Source organism: Aegilops tauschii, chromosome 1 (genome assembly GCF_002575655.3).
Source record: "Aegilops tauschii subsp. strangulata cultivar AL8/78 chromosome 1, Aet v6.0, whole genome shotgun sequence".
Classification (NCBI taxonomy): domain Eukaryota; kingdom Viridiplantae; phylum Streptophyta; class Magnoliopsida; order Poales; family Poaceae; genus Aegilops; species Aegilops tauschii.
This window is the reverse complement of record NC_053035.3, coordinates 144870940-144888713: the sequence shown is the minus strand read 5'-3', so window position 1 is coordinate 144888713 and position 17774 is coordinate 144870940. Positions and strand designations below refer to the sequence as shown.

General features: G+C 46.3%; 1 protein-coding gene across 1 annotated transcript; it reads right to left on the bottom strand.

Moving 5' to 3' along the window:
- Positions 1-3867: 3867 nt before the first annotated feature.
- Positions 3868-4440, bottom strand: LOC141027857 (uncharacterized). Its single transcript, XM_073505396.1, has one exon. The coding sequence runs from the start codon at positions 4438-4440 to the stop codon at positions 3868-3870; it is 573 nt and encodes a 190-aa protein (XP_073361497.1).
- Between the last annotated feature and the right edge of the window lie 13334 nt (positions 4441-17774).

Here is a 17774-nt window from a genome sequence, read left to right as displayed (position 1 = left end):
CCAATAAATTGCCTTTAGTTGCATAATGATTCGAATATTGTAGAAAGACAAATAATGCAATAAAAATATGATATGCATATGAATGATCTAATAACATCCTAATTTAGGAAAATTGGGATGTTACAAACCTACCCCCCTTAAGATGAATCTCACCCTCGAGATTCGGGCTGGCTAGCAAATAGGTGTGGGTGATCCTGCCTTAGATCTTCCTCCCGTTCCCAGGTAGCTTCCTCCTCTGTATGATGATCCCACTGAACCTTGCATAACTTAATTGTCTTGGTGCGAGTAACTCTCTCTGCTGTCTCCAAAATCTTAATCAGTTTCTCCTCATATGTCAAATCACTCTCCAACTGAATTGCCTCCAGTGGCACTGTGTCCCTCAATGGAACATCCATCATCTCTGCATGACACTTCTTCAACTGAGATACATGAAACACATCATGAACTCCTGACAAGGATTCTGGCAACTCCAACTGATAAGCTACCTCTCCTCTACGCTCCAAGATCTTGTAAGGCCCCACAAAACGTGGCGCTAACTTACCTTTGATTCCAAACCTCTTAACTCCACGAAGTGGTGAAACTCTAAGGTATGCACGGTCTCCTACCTCATATGTCACCTCCTTACGTTTTGCATCTGCGTAGCTCTTCTTCCTTGACTGTGCTATCTTCAGTCTATCACGAATCAACTTGACCTTCTCCTCAGCATCTCTGATCAAGTCTGGTCCAAAGAACTGACGCTCTCCAACCTCATCCCACATCAACGGTGTCCTGCACTTTCTACCATACAATACCTCAAATGGTGCCATCTTCAGACTAGCCTGGTAACTGTTATTATATGAGAACTCTGCATAAGGTAAATTATCATCCCAACTGGACCCATAGTCCAAAGCACATGCTCTGAACATATCCTCCAAAATCTGATTTACCCTCTCTGTCTGCCCATCTGTCTGTGGATAGAAAGCTGTACTGAACTCCATCCTGGTGTCCAAGGATTCATGCAACTGACGCCAAAATTTAGATGTGAACCGAGTAACTCTATCAAATACTACCTTCCTCGGAACTCCATGCAGAGAAACAATCTTAGACATATAAATTTTTGCTAGCTGAGCACTGGTATAAGTAGTCTTTACTGTGATGAAGTGAGCAACGTTAGTCAAAGGATCAACCACTACCCAAATAGAATCATAACCTGACCGAGTCCTGGGTAGACCTGTAATGAAATCCGTACCAATCTCATCCCACTTCCAATTAGGTATAGGCAATGGCTGTAACAAACCTGCTGGTCTTTGATGTTCTGCTTTAACTCTCTGGCACACATCACATGTTGCAATATACCCAGCAATTTCCCTCTTCAGGCTAGGCCACCAAAATCTTTCCCTCAAATCCAAATACATCTTAGTATTACCTGGGTGAATAGAATAAGGTGAATCATGCGCCTCCTGAAGAATCAACTTCCTGATATCTGCATCTTGAGGTACACAAATACGCTTCTCAAACCATATGGACCCATGTTCATCCTCATGGAAACCTTCTGCCTTACCTTTAACCATATTCTCTTTTATCTCAGCAATCTCCTTATCATTCTTTTGAGCTTCTTTGATCCTATCAAGCAAAGTAGGCTTTACCTCCAGTGTTGCTAAATATCCCTTAGGAACCATCTCCAACCTGAGATTCCTGAACTGCTCACATAACTCCGGTGGCATATTATCAATATTAATTGCATTAGCATGGCTCCTACGACTCAACGCATCAGCAACAACATTAGCCTTACCAGGATGATACTGCACAGTTAAATCATAATCCTTAATAAGCTCCAACCATCTCCTCTGCCTGAGGTTCAAATCCTACTGAGTAAAAATATACTTCAAGCTCTTATGATCAGTAAATATATCACAATGATTACCAATAAGATATGGCCTCCAAGTTTTCAATGCATGCACAACTGAGGCTAACTCCAAATCATGTGTAGGATAATTATGCTCATGATTCTTAAGCTGACGTGAAGCATATGAAACAACTTTACGTTCCTGCATCAAAACACTCCCAAGTCCTTGACGAGAAGCATCACAAACCTAGAAGTCCTTATGTATGTCTGGCAGAGTTAAAACTTGTGCCGTAACCAAACGCTGCTTCAATTCCTGAAAGCTGGCTTCACATTCATCATTCCAAACAAACTTCTTCTCCTTCTTCAACAATTCAGTCAGAGGCTTTGCAATCTTGGAAAAGTTCTCAATAAACCTCCTGTAATAACCTGCAAGGCCCAAAAAGCTGTGAATCTCTCCAACTGTCGTGGGTGTCTCCCACTCTGTAACTGCAGCAACCTTAAATGGATCAACTGCAACTCCATTACCTAACACAACATGTCCAAGGAAAGCTACCTCATCCAGCCAAAACTCACATTTACTGAACTTGGCATACAACTGATGTTCCCTCAGTTTCTCCATTACCAAACGCAGATGCACCTCATGCTCTTGCTTATTCTTGGAGAACACCAATATATCATCAATGAAAACAACCACAAATTTATCCAAGAACTCCATAAACACCTTGTTCATCATATTCATGAAGTATGCAGGAGCATTAGTCAATCCAAATGACATAACAGTTTATTCATACAACCCATACCTCGTGGTAAAAGCAGTCTTTGGAATATCTTGCTCACGAATCATCAATTGATGATAACCAGAACGAAGGTCAATCTTAGAAAACACAGTCGTAGCTCCCTCCAACTGGTCAAATAGATCTTTTATCATAGGCAAATGATACTTATTCTTAATGGTTACCTCATTCAGTGAACGATAATCAACACACATCCTCAAGGTCCCATCCTTCTTCTCCACAAACAAAACTGGAGCTCCCCAAGGTGATGAACTTGGGTGAATAAATCCTTGTGCCTGCAATTCTCTTATCTGCTTCTTCAATCCCTCCAACTCTTGAGGAGGCATTCTATACGGTCTCTTTGCAATAGGTCCAGTGCCCGCTATTAAATCAATAAGAAACTCAATATCTCTATCTGGTGGCATACCTGGCAACTCCTCTGGAAACACATCTGGATAATCCCTCACGACTGGCACCTCTTCCAGGCTACCCCCTTAAGAGAGTTCACCTGTACATGATCACGCTTATACTTACATACATATTTGATCCTCTTCCCTTGTGGTGCACTGAGAGTAACAGATCGACTAGCACAATCAATAATACCTTGATATTTGATCATCCAGTCCATACCCAAAATAATATCCAGACCTTGTGACTTCAATATAATCAAATCTGTAGGAAAAACATGCTTCCCAATAGACAAAGGCATCTGAAAAAACCCAAACTTGCTGCCATCTCAGCCCCCAGAGAACTTACTAGAAGAGGTGACTTAAGTACTACGGTAGGCAGCTTATGTTTATCCACATATACCCGTGATATGAATGAATGTGATGCACCAGAATCAAAAAGAACAAGCGCAGGTATTGAATTGATTAAAAACTTACCAATCACTGCATCAGGTTCATTGTAAACCTCCTCCACATTAACATGATTTACATGACCCTTTTGGAAAGGGTTTGGCTTGCTGGATCCTGAGTTCTTCGCCCCCGGGCAATCTGTGGCATAGTGCCCCATAGCCTTACACCTGAAGCACTGCACCTGACTCAAATCCCTTGGCGCACGTGTAACCTGGTGGTTCTGGTTATTGTTCCCTCCATTGCCATTACCATTACCATTACTTCTGCCATTGCCATTGTTACTCTTGTGCCCATTATGATGATGGTGGCCATTATGGTTGTGGCCATTCCCTCCATGATGATTATAATCATTACCTACATGATGATTATGATGCCCATTACCTCCATTACCATGATATGAAGTGCGTGGCTTCTACTGCGGTCCTGAATTATACCTGTTATTGTTGTTGTACTTCCTCTTGCGATTCTCTATGGCCTGTTGCTTTCCCTCCAGCACAATAGCCTTATCCATCAGCTCCTGACAATTCCTAAAAGTGGCCACTGTCAACTGAAGGCTCAACTCATCATTTAGGCCCTCCAAGAATTTCTCCTGCCTAGCTGCATCAGTGTTAACATCATTAGGAGCATAACGTGCAAGATTATTAAATTCCTCCACATAAGCATTAATTGTGCGACCTCCCTGGCGCAAACTGCGAAACTCCTTCTTTTTCACACTCATAGCACCAGCAGACACATGTGCAGCACGAAAAGCATCCTGAAACTGAGGCCATGTGATAGTAGCAACGGGATAAGTGACCAAGTAGTTGTCCCACCAAGCTGCAGCAGGACCCTCCAACAAATGTGAGGCAAACCTCACCCTCTCTGCATCTGTGCATCCAACCGTCTCCAGGTTCCTATTGACTGCACGGAGCCATTCATCAGCCACAATAGGTTCAGGGGAACTGGAGAATCTCTGAGGATTCAACCTCAAGAACCTGGTAAGCATATCCACTGGTGGATGTGGCGGTGGATTGTTGTTGTTCTGGTTCTGGACAAGCAACTGGATCAACTAAGCTTGTCCCTGAAGCAACTGCTGCATGTATGGCAGTACATCATTTCCATTGTTGTCTCCTCCTGCAGCATTACGCCTATTATCACGCCTCAGCGGCATCTGGTGGGCAAGCATAGAATAGTTATAGATATAATAGGGCCAAACGCTATGTATATATAAATATATTCTACCCATATGCATAATATGATCAAGCCAACAAAACACAACAACGAATAACACCAACAAACAAACAAACAACAAACAATATGATAATATTATATATATATAGTCGAATAATTTTGACACTAAGCAATTTAGCAAACAACTACCAATCAAGCAAACAATCTAGTATCTTCATACCACAAAAGTGGACATAATCAGATACGCTAACACGATAACGTGGCAATATAAAACAAACATGAATGGTGGTCTCAGCACTAGTTCCTACTTAACTGTTCAAGATACTTGAGGGGGCTAACTAATAAACAATAAGTATAGCTAGTTTTATAAAATAATTCTCACTCCTATGGCTTTTCTAATCCATTTTCTAGGGTCACGTCCTACAGTCAACACACTGCTCTGATACCATCTGTAACAACCAAACCTCGAAAGATTTGAGTCTCTGTGCTTACCGAGCTAGTCCCTGGATCAAACTCGCTAGCACACACAATATAGATGAATACCAGAATAGCAAGTGCATCATTTATTACAATGTATGATCCAGAGTATATAAAATAAAACAATCTGCATAGCACTTGGCTAGCTTTATTCAATCAAATAGCGAAAAGTAGCAGAAAATAATGATAAGTCCCATCATAGCCCACTGGCGATGCTGAGTGAAGACTCGCAACCCTAACGGTACCTTACTCTTCGTCTGAATATCCTGCAACATGAGACGTTGCAGCCATATAGGTCAATACTTTGAATGTATTAGCAAGTTACATAGGAGTAATAATAAAGCAGACCTACATGTATATGCATAGTAAAACAAAAGGAAGGCTTGAGAGTTTATTTTGCAGAAAGCTGATTTTGTCCTCATAGCTACCTAATAGTCAAATTTTTATTTAGTTCTTTTATTAATACAGTTATATACACATGGTGGAGTTTGCAAAATCAACTCCAACCTACCCTTTATTAAGTTGCCCAACAAATTTATTAAGTGTCACATCTGTCAAGATCATCCACCAACTGTAATGGCATAACAGCTCAAATTTACCCATAACCAGGGGCACGGCTAATCATGATTAGTTTTAATACTCTGCAGAGTTTTGTACGCTTTACCACTGGACCCAATCCGACGATTGAGACAAAGTCTTTCAGAAGAGGTTCCCATAACCACCTAACGGCCACATCCCACCTATATATGCTACATCTGTCGACACTGTCTGGGCAAGGGTTCCAACAACTGATCAACTAAGCCAGAGCCCATATAGCCAGTGGCCGCACATGAAAGCTACTAGTCACGAAGTCTGTCTGATCTTTTTGAACCTGGGCGGCATCCCACTTACATTCAGAGGGTATAAACCATGATGTTCTTGAAACCACCCTTCAATACCAATTCCGCCCAGAGGTGAATTAAGTCCTTAATTACTACTCAATTTGTTATATTTATAAACCTCACATAAGCTCAATGAATACACGAACCACCCCCGTCTACAAAGCATAGCAAACTACAACTACCACGATTTGCAAAACACGGGAAGATAGCTCAAGAGCATAGCAAAATTATGTATATTAATCCTATACATGCATATATTCATAGTGTGATATAACTACATGCATAGAAAACAATAGGTAAAGGATGATCAACATGTAACTTGCCTTGGTTCTGGTTCAGAAAGTCACACTCCTGACAATAGCTCCCGTCGCACTCCGGACAATCTACACGTTTCACGCAATTCAACAAATCAATCATCGGAACACGAAAAGAACCAAAACAAAACGAATAGCAAGAAAACCAATTTTAAAACTCAACAACAGTAGCTTAACAGCACCTAAATTGCACTACAGTCACAATGCAAAAAGAAACACTCAAATCCGGCAAACGGTTTGAAAGTTACAGCCTCCGGAAGATTTAATTCAAATTCAAACGAATTCAAATTTGAAAAGTGCAAACATGTGAGATTTTGGTACTGTCATAAAGTCCTGGTTTTTGTGAGTGCATATGAAAAAGAATTACCTAAATTGGAGCTACAGACTAAAAGATATAGCTAGTTGAAAATCAGAAAATAAAACAAAAAGAAAAGCAACAGAAAACATCTGGACTGAAGCAACTTCTGTAGCAACTCCTGTAGAAGCTGCCACATGGCAGCGGCCTAATGGCTGAAGAACCTCCTGTGCGCGTGTGCTCACCGTGTATAGAGGAAAACGGCGGCGGCGGTCGGCGGCGGCGGTGGCGCTCCTTCGGCGACTCTCCTGCGAGGGGGAAGTGATAGGAGGATGAAGCGATGAGTGGTGGAGGTGGTGGTGGTGTCGGACGGCGGCGATATGTCCTCTGTAGACGACAGCGGCGAGGCGAACAGCCGCTGTTCCGGCGCGTTGGCTCGGTGGCGGGTGGTCGCTCCGGTGGGCTGTGGTCCACAGAAGCGTGTCAAAAACGTGGGAAACGGAGCGGGGAAACGAAGGGAGCAGGAGGAGCAGCTCCAAGTGTTCTTAGGGCGGCGCAACCGCCCGGCGAACGGCTGCAGCGGTGGAGCTCCTTGCGAGATCGGGTTTCGCCCTGCAGCTGCGTGCGGCGAGCAGAAGAATCGGGAGAAAGGGTGCGGCGTTCCTCGCGGAGTCTTGCCCGCGTACGGTGTCCCTGAGGAGCATGGGATCGAACAGGCACGCAGATCGATCCGGGCTCGGCTCGGCCTGTGCGCGCGCTGTCGGGTGCGGGATCGCGGGGCGGATCGGGCGAGGCTGCGGCGTACCGCTTCGCTGGGGCTGGAGGCGCGGGGGACTGGGCCGCGGCTGCGCTGCGGTGGCTGGCGGCTCGGCTGCGACTAGCTGGGCCACGCAGTGCGCTATGCTGCGCTGCTTCTTTCCTTTAAAAAAAAACAAAAACTACAGCAGTAAAAATAACTAAAATAAAAACAACATAATAAAACTAAAACAAATTATATATACACACAAAAAAATCTATACTGATAATATAAACTACAGGAACACTAGTTCCTCACCTAATGCAATTTTAGAAATTCATTTTGATGCAAAAGGCCACGCAAATAGTAAAATAACACACAATTACCCCGCATAAAAAACACACAATTAAAATATTTTGGAGATTCAAAAAAATTATCAGAACATATCAAACGAACTGGAAAAAAATATTCTGCACATTATGTTCATTTTAAAACAAGGGAGAAGTCATGTTATCTCCGCTCCAATAAATTGCCTTTAGTTGCATAATGATTCAAATATTGCAGAAAGACAAATAATGTAATAAAAATATGATATGCATATGAATGATCTAATAACATCCTAACTTAGGAAAATTGGGATGTTACATGTATGGGACAGTGGACGCACAAGCACCATGTGCACCTACCGATGTATAAAGGGCTGATGCACAGTCTGTTGCAATAGACAACCAAGGAACATATTTGTGTTGGTCCATTTTTGTTATCTTTAGACACCTTTCCCTATGTGAGGGCAGCAAATCTAGTCCTGCTCAAACTATATAGCCTTGTCCCCCGCCCACAGAAAGATCAGTTCCTTCCGGATGTGGTGTACTGCATTTGTCATTGTTTTCCCTTTTCGACCAACATAGGTGTTGGATAGCCAGTCTGTACTACTTTCCCCCTTCCTTTCCTCTTTGAACCACGTCCTAGATTCATGCTATACAACTTTCCCCACTACTTTCCTGTTTGATCCAACACCCTGATTTGAGTGCAGAAGCAAAAAAATTCCACATGCAGCTAGAGCAATGCCTATGGATTAAAAAAATTATACCTTAAGGTTCTTAGGGTGTGGCTCGGTGGGCGGCTGGAGGCCGATCTTCCCACACTATGTACAGCGACGGGGAAGAAGGGGTCGGAGGCCCTCCGGCAGTGGATTCCCTCCCTCGCCGACGGCGACAACGTTAGGCCTGCTTGCCTTCCCCGACGGACGGGATCCTGCCAGCTATTTGACCAGCAGTGAGGGGAGGGAAAGAGAGGAGAGGCCAATGTAGTCTTGTTTAGATCTGGATAGGGTGAGAGAGTGTGTAGAGAACAACTACAAGCTCTGAGGCTCTAGCGTGTATATATATAGTGGCGAGAGAGAGTGTGAAGAGAGCAAACCCTAGAGTACAAGCGATGAGGCTGCAACTTATATAGTTGAAGTGGTTTTCTTTTTCTCTCCATAAAAATCATTTTAAAGTGTGCACAATACGGAACTCTTTATTTAACGTACTACTAGTGAAGAAAAATACAGTAGGGCAAAGCTAATACGTGAAGAAAATTTAACGCTTGAAGGTGTCAACTCAAAATTAACGTTCCACGCCTCCCGGTCGCACTTACTATCGTTCACGTGTTGTACACGACCCTCCAAAGCAACAACTGAACCACACACAGACAAAATATCGGAAAGGTGGGCTGCACAATACTCCAATTTTAAATATTTTGGGCACTTGTATTTGGCCTAAGTCAGTGCGCCAATGTATGTACTAAGGGTTACAACGGGTGCTAAGAAACTAGGGCGTACTGAGAGTAATTGCCATGCCTTTTATTTGGAGGGTCACTTGCAAACTGTCAAACTCTATTCTCCTCTTATTCAATGGATGAGGCAAATATTTTTCCTCTGTTTAAAAAAATGAGAAATTCAATTTAATTATTTTATATGTACACTTTGCTCTCTTCCAATAATTTTGGGCACTTGTATTCAGCCTAAGTTAATGTGCCACTGTATCTCGTACTAGTACCTAGGTCTAGGTGTATAAGTCACGTTAGAAGGTGCGGCGGGACCAAGGTGCAAGCAGATTGGAGGAGAAGGAGAAACTTGACCGGTCCTTCCTCCAATCAAAGCCCTGATTTCTGTCTCTAAACGCAACAATTAATCATAGCAATTAAGAGATGCCATTTTAGCTACCATGCAGGGCCACGTATTAACTCTCATGCAAGTCGGCTTTGATTCCTTGACTAATCAACGCATAGTTGCGCTCCATGCATTGGGTTTCCAGGGGAGATAACAAGGCAGAGTAAGTAACGTTCACTAGCAACGAGGCTAGGAGGGGATTGAGATGCGAAGTTAATGGACGATGCCTAAACATTTTTGGAATATCTGATTTTCGTAAGATGGGTTAACACCTAGAAGGAGGGAGCACATTTTCTTATCTCATCAACGACATTTTGATACAGGGAAGTACGTTCACCAATTCTTTGCTAGGAGAGCAAGACAAAAGAAAACAAGAACCACAATTAGACATTTTAAAAGATATCCAATTTCCATAACTGCTCCCACTAATTGTATTAATATCTTCTCTATGTCTTCATTGTTGATTTGTGGCTTCGCGAGCTTGCACACTTCTTTCTTCTTCGATTCTAAAGAACTAGACGTTGCTTCACATCTAATATCATCTCTAATCTCATCTCTAGCCTCTATTCTAGCAAGGAGTGCGCGAGCATCTACCAAATTTCGTGCTATCAATAGAACGATGTATTCTTCTTCCCAAAACCAAAACTTGCATCCATCCTAGACACAAGTTTGAGTATAAGCTGCCGAACATGCGCTGCATAAGGGAGCACAACCGAATCAAAAGAAGTACTACACACCTTATCTTTTTCGCACTTGATGAACGCCCATCCGGGATGTTGTGGCATGGTTGAAATGCGGCGCAGGACCTGCCGCAGGCAGCCATCGCACTTTATGAGCGGCAACGGTGAACCGACTAGCCGCTAGGCCAGGGCCGAGGCCAGACGGTGGCCAGCCATGTCTTTGCCGACGATCCGCCGACGGGATAGATCCAAGCGGCTAGAGGCGGATTCAGTACCTACACGCGACGTGGAGGCACTGCCATTGTTGTGCGACCCGGTACTCGGACACTCCATGGAAAGGAGCAGTCGCAGGCGGCTGGAATGCTCCAAATCCAGCAGCTGCGTGCGTCAAATCCCGCGACCGCAGATATAGTGGTTGGCCATTGGCGCTAGGACGAGAGGCACAGATCCGGCCATCGTGCTGTGGTCAGCTGGGCTATAGTGCGACGCTCCGACGGACGTGTGTGTACCTCTTCTATTCTTGTACGTACTCCATTTATCTCACTTCCTGTGGCTTCCCACTCCCACGATATTCCTATTCTATGAACCTGTGTATGTGTGTGTGTGTGTGTTTTTTAACAGCGTGTGTGTGTTAGAGAGAGCGACACATCGACCTACTCATACAGAGAGATGGTGTGTACTAGTCCTACAATTTAGCCGGGAGAGTCGGTGCATCCTCTCGTTTCCGGGTGTCCGATCGGGACAGCTGCCACGCCCACTTCTGACCAGCCTGGCCCACCCAAAGCCCCTCCATTGCCCGCGCGCGCTTCCTTCCCGAAACAGTCAGCGCCACTCCAGAGAATCGATGCCGCATTCAGGCCCAGGCAGAGTGGACGTGACCTCTCACTAGCGCCTGTGTTGAAGGGAGAAGCGGATTCAAGAGTGATGGTTGCTTCATTCGTCCAACTTACTGCCCGATTAATGTGATTTGACAGCTCATTGGTCATTATTGCTGAGGTGGTACGAGCATGCTGAGTCTTAGTTGCACTATACAATTTACTTTGGTGCATGACACATGCACCGGATGCTGGATGTCCCACGTTTCGGCGAAAGGAGGTAGAGCGTCTCCACTCTTTAGAATTTTCTCCATTCTTACAGCGAAGGAGTGCGAAAGCAGTGAAAACACACCAGCTTAGTGATTACATGGCTGATACGTCCATTTTGCATCATGTTTTCCTACTGTTATTTATGATGTTTTCATGCATAATAATACTTTTTGGAGTAATTCTAATGCCTTCTCCCTCATAATATGCAAGGTTCACACAAAGAGGGAGAATACCGGTAGCTGGAATTCTGGACCTGAAAAAGCTGCGTCAAGCCACCTATCCTGCACATCTCCAAATTAGCCGAACTTCATGGGGATTTTTATGGAATATATAAGAATTATTGGAGCAAATAACTACCAGAGGTGGCCCACCAGGTGGGCAAAACCCACCTGGGCGCGCCCAAGTGGGTTGTGCCCTCCTTGGCCCACCTTCGCATCTTCTGGTATATAAGTATTTTGACATGGAAAAAAATAAGGAGAGGACTTTCGGGACGAAGCGCCGCCGTCTCGAGGCGGAACTTGGGCAGGAGCACTTTTGCCCTCCGGTAGAGCGATTCCGCCAGGGGAACTTCCCTGTCGGAGGGGGAAATCATCGTCATCATCATCACCAACAACTATGCCATCTTGGGGAGGGCAATATCCATCAACATCTTCAACAACCCATCTTCTCTCAAACCCTAGTTCATAACTTGTGTTTAATCTTTGTACCGGAGCCTTAGATTGGTGCTTGTGGGTGACTAGTAGTGTTGATTACATCTTGTAGTTGATTACTATATCGTTTATTTGGTGGAAGATTATATGTTCAGATCCATTATGATCTTTAATACCCCTGTGATCTTGAACATGATTATCATTTGTGAGTAGTTACTTTTCACTACAAAAAAAAGACACATCCGTGACATTTTGGGCCGAACGATTTTTTTTCTGTCATACTTACGACACTTCTATGACGATAATTGTGACAAAACCCGGTATCATCATAGATGTGGTGGGGTCCTACTTCTATGAAAAAAAATCATGACAGAAAATGGGCTTTTCGTCCTTGGCGGGCCGGAGACGTAGCTGCATGACATTCTTTGGGCCGTCCATGACGGAAAAAACCGTGGTAGAAGCAAGGGCGAGGAAAATATCAGGGTGTTCCCAGTTACGGTGGGTGGTCGGGGCCGAGCGATGCGCTTTTCTCTCGTACACGCACGCGCGTGGGTGCGAGGCGTTGGGCTCTAACTAAAGCCGAGCGAGGCATTGGGCTCTAACTGAACCCGAGCGATTGCACTGCAGGCTACGCGTTACTGAAACCGAGCGATCGATTGATGGCTGTTAACTGAACCCGATCAAGCGATTCCTTCACTACTGCTGCTAACTGAAGCCAATCGATGATGCCTCTGGATGAACGGTGAGCCTTGCTGGGGGTTTGGATGAACAGTTCCCGGTGGGGGTGGATGAACAGGACCCCGTGGTGTTGCCTCTGGATGAATAGGACCCCGATCGATCAAGCCGGTTGGGGCTGGATGAACAGGACCCCGTGGAGGGCAGGATGAACAGGACCACCCCGTGGAGGGCAGGATGAACAGTAGACGGTGGAGGGCTGGATGAATAGTAGCCCATGGAGGGGTGGTTGAACAGGAGCCCGTGGAGAGGGCTGGTTGAATAGTAGCCGGTGGAGTAGCGCGCGGTGGAGGCTGGATGAACAGGAGCCCGTGGATGAACAGACGCAGGTGGAAGCTAGAGGAGGTCGACGGTGGATGAACAGTAGCCCGTGGAGGCTGGAGGGGGTCGACGGTGGAGATGAACAGTATCCCGTGGAGTCCCATTTTGCGGTACACCAGACCCCTCCCGATGAACAGGACCCCCGTTTCGACCGTAGCACTCCAACACAAGTCCGTTTCCTCTGTTTTGCAGTACGCCGCACCCCTCCTGGTCAACAGGACCCCCGTTTCGACCGTAGGAGGCCCGTTTCCTCCGTTTGCGGTACGCCAGACCCCTCTCGATGAACAGGATCCCATTTCGAACATGGACGGTCGAACACAAGGCCATTTCCTCCGTTCTGCGGTACGCCAGGCCTCGTTTCCATCGGCTGTTCCGTCCAAGCCGGTAGGCTCCCACGCGTTTCGTTGCCTCCTGATGAACACGATGCAATCCGTTGCCTCCCCATGAACACGACGACGACGATGTTTCTCCGTTCTGACCCAGCCATGTACACGAGCCCTGGCCGTACGTACGCGCGAGTAGGCATTCGAGACCCCGCCCGTCTGTACGTACGTGGCCGTATTTACTTTCTTGCACCCTGGCCGGTGTACGTATGTGTACATGCTACGTGAGCGCCTCTACTACGACACGTGCGCGCCTCTACATCGACCAGTATGTACGTACACGTTCGCGACCAGAATGACAACGCTACTTACGCTTCGACCAGGTGGGTCCCGACTGTCAGGCACTTCCTTGCCTGCGAAGATGTAGCTGGTGGGTCCCAGCAGTCAGGGGGGCGAATCGTTTTTTTGCCCGAACACACTTCCTTGCGTGCAAAGATGTAGCTGGTGGGTCCCAGCAGTCAAGGGGAAACCTTTTTTTCATGAAATACGGTGGCCCGTCCGGTGGGTCCCCGCTATCAGGTGGAGGAATAATTATTTTGCACGTAATAAGGAGGCACTTCCTTGCTGCGGCCGTGGACCCAGCTCTCAACGTTCCTTGACCACGTTGACCACGCCGCGTCGAGAGCACCAAGGCGGTGGACGACGGCGAGGCCTAGGAAGGGGACGACGCGGAGCCGGGGAAGACGCGGCAGTGGATGCCCACGCGTAGAGGAGTACGAGGGTTCACTGGTTCGCTACGGTGTGAGGCTGCCAATGCCGCAGAATAACAGGGGGTGTGGGTGAGTAGAGGGATGGCCTGGCCAGCGGTGGGAGTAGTAGGGGGCAGTGAGGCCTTCGCCGCATCCCAGCCGGCCACAGGAGGCAGGAGCACGAGGCACGACCGGCGCTGGTTTGGGCGACTGGAGCAAAAAGACCAGAGGTTGAAGAAGCACTACGACCGTTGGATGGATATCGTACGGTCACTGGAGCTAGAATCGTGCATATTGACTAAGTTGACAAAGCCCTTCGTCCCCGTCAACTTAGTAGGCCCACAAGTCAGCCTACCACTATACTGGGTCCCAGCTAACAAGGGGAGTATTCATTTTTTTGTGCGTAATAAGGAGGCACTTCCTTGCGTGCGAAGATATAGCTAGTGGGTCCGAGCTATCAGCGGCAGTAATGTTTTTTCGCAAAATACATAGGCCCTTTCTATGGGTCCCTGATGTCAGGTGGAGGAATCATTATTTTGCGCGTAATAAGGAGGCATTTCCTTGCGTGCGGCCATGGACCCAGCTGTCAGCCTCTCCACGTACAGTCCACTTCAGATGCATGTCGGTCGTTGACCACGCTGACCAGGCCGCGCCGAGAGCACCAGGGCGGTGGACGACGGCGAGGCCTAGGAAGGGAATGACATGGAGGCAGGGAAGACTCGGCAGTCGTTTCCCACGTGGAGGGGAGTACGACTGTACGAGGGTTTACTGGTTCGTCTGCCATCGCCGGAGAATGACAGCAGGTGTGGGTGAGTAGAGGGATGGCTAGGGCAGCGATGGGAGTACGGTGGGGCGGTGAGGCCTGCGCGGCACCACAGACGGCCGCGGGGAGGAGGGAGCAGGCAGTCCCGCCGGCGCTTGTTTGAGCGGCTGGAGCAGGAAGAGCAGAGATTGAAGAAGCACGACGGCCGTTGGATGGACATCCAACAGTCACTGCTTGTGCGTCAACCTTTTTTAAGGAAAGCCTCAAATCTGTGGAAAACAGCATACAGCTCATCTGCCATTATTTCTAATAATTTACAGCCCATTTGCTAATTCTTAAGGTTTTTTTGGAGCCCATATTATTTTTGTTAGCATTACAGCCCATATTGTGGCCACGGTTAAAAAATTGTACGAAATTTTGCATATTTCGGTGCGGTCCCAACTGTTTTTAATCCCGAAATTTCGAGTCACATTCAAACTGATTTTAAAAATAAATGTATATCAATATAAAATCCAACAAATTGTCCACGCATAAAAATTAATGTAATTTAAAATCTCGAAATGAAAAAAAGAAATTTGAAACTAATTGCCGGTTTGATGAGTTTTAAAAATGTACAACCCATTTCTCATTACTGATAGGCCATTTTCTCGGCCAGCCGAATGAAAGCTCTCCTCGTCTTGAAAGATTTACAGCCCAATAGGCCTGACAAAGCGACTTACTTGGCAAATCACAAAAAAACTGGGCTGTGGCCGTGGACCCAGCTGTCAGCCTCTCCACGTACAGTACTCTTCCGATGGAAGTCGGTCGTTGACCACATTGACCGCGCTGCGCCAAGAGCACCAAGGCGGTGGACGACGGCGAGGCCTAGGAAGGGGACGACGCGGAGCCGGGGAAGACGCGGCAGTGGACGCCCACGCGGAGAGGAGTACGAGGGTTCACTGGTTCGGCTGCGGTGTGAGGCTGCCGTCGCCGCAGGGCCTGGCTAGCGGTGGGAGTAGTAGGGGGCGATGAGGCCTCAACGGCAGCACATCCAGCCACTTGAGGCAGGAGCAGGCGGTCTCGCGGGCGCTGGTTTGGGCGGCTGGTGCAAGAAGAGCAGCGATTGAAGAAGCAGCAGGACCGTTCGATTCAAATCCAACGGTTACTGCTGCTAGAATCATTTGTTGACTAAGTTGACAAGCCCTGCGTACGCGTCAACTTAGTAGGCCCACAGGTCAGCTTCCCAACCGGTGCGCCCCAGATGTCAGTGGGAGGAATCCATTTTTTCCGCGTAATAAGGAGGCAGTTGATTGCGTGCGGCCAGGCCAGCGGAGGGAGTAGGGTGCGCCGGGGAAGCCTGCGCGGCATCACAGCGGGCCATAAGAGGAGGGAGCAGGCAGTCCCGCCAGCGCTAGTTTAGGCGGCTGGAGCAGGAAGATTAGAGATTGAAGAAGCACGTCGACCGTTGGATGGACATCCAACAGTCACTGCTGCTAGAATCGTGTGTTGACTGACAAAGCCTTGCGTAAACAAGTCAGCCTCGAAATCTGTGGCGTGTACAGCCCATTTGCTATTATTTTTATAATTTTTACTCATTTTCTAATTCATATGGAATTTATTGTAGCCCGTTTTCCATTTTTAGAATTGTTGCCCATTTTCTGGTCAGTACCAGGGTTAAAAAATTAACTAAATATGTGGGAAATTTTGAAAATTCGAATTTTTTTGCTGGGGAACAAAATATTCTTAATCCAAAAATTAGTAGCCATACTAAAACAAATTTAAAAATAAATTAGTACTATGTCATGTTAAATCAACCCCTTTTGATATTACTTTTAACAGACACTGACCATACTCTTTGGCCAGGCCGGAATGCATCCCTCCTAATCTTGAAAGATTTGCAGCCCAGTAAGTCGGAGAAAAGAAATAGGCCTAGCTTGGGTATTCTTCAAAAAGAAATACTAGGCTACCTATTTTCCCAAAGAAAAAACTGCTGGGCTGGTCATGTTGTTAGACGGGCCACAGAGACCGCACAACCTAGTTTATAGCCTGCTCCTCCGAATTACTACTAAAAAAGGTTGTGCAATTCTGTCGTTAATTGACTATACGTTGAAAATGATGTGGGTCCCAGATATCAGCAATGTGGATTAGAGTACAAAAACGAGGGGTTCATCTGAGTAGTAAAATAGGCACTTGCATGTGTTCGGGAGTGGACCTGGTGGGTCCGTACTGTCATACTCACAACTACAGTCCTCTCCCGATTCACTATGTTGACAGGGACCGTTTCGAAAAAAACTATGTTGATAGGGCCGGACGGCGGCGCCGCAGCGAGCGCACCAAGGCGGAGGATAAAGTGATGTCGCCAATGTGCTGGGCTGGGTTGGACATTCTTATTGAAAAAATAAAAATGGACCAGATCTATTTACGACGTTGACTACGATTTGCATGGGTCCGCTGGTTGCAGGAAGAAAATGCTAGGAGAAAGAAGACTGGTCGCTATCTTTGCCGAAGAATAATATTGACTGAATGTAACGACACTATCATAGGAAATAATATCCTCCTGTTAAATCGTGAATCTAAAGAACTGGTGCATGAGCATTTAGCTTTATTTATTTATTTACTTATTTATGTTTAGGGGACCATGAGCATGTACCTGGGCCGGATTCATGTGAGAGCCTCCCTTCCAGTTAATTATGGGCTTCTCTATTGGGCCTTCATCAGTGGGCTGCATGTTATCAACAAGTGGAAAATGGGTTCCCTATGAAAAATAGTATGCGCTACGTACGGTATGGGGCACTAAAGGATAGAACCGTGCAACGACTTCCAAAACATTGTGTTTGTCGTTCTAACAACACATTTATTCAACCAACAGACGAAATATACTACTGATTGTACATTGAAAATAGTAGCAGCAGCAACCAGGGATGGAGTTGCAACAGAAGCAATAAGCAGGCCAGAAGAGTGAAGACACAGCCCTCTCTTCCAAACCAAACATCAACCATCATTACAAAA

Bases quoted from the DNA above. Each gene is read 5' to 3' on its own strand.
- LOC141027857 (XM_073505396.1), bottom strand. From the start codon at position 4,440: ATGCTTACCAGGTTCTTGAGGTTGAATCCTCAGAGATTCTCCAGTTCC.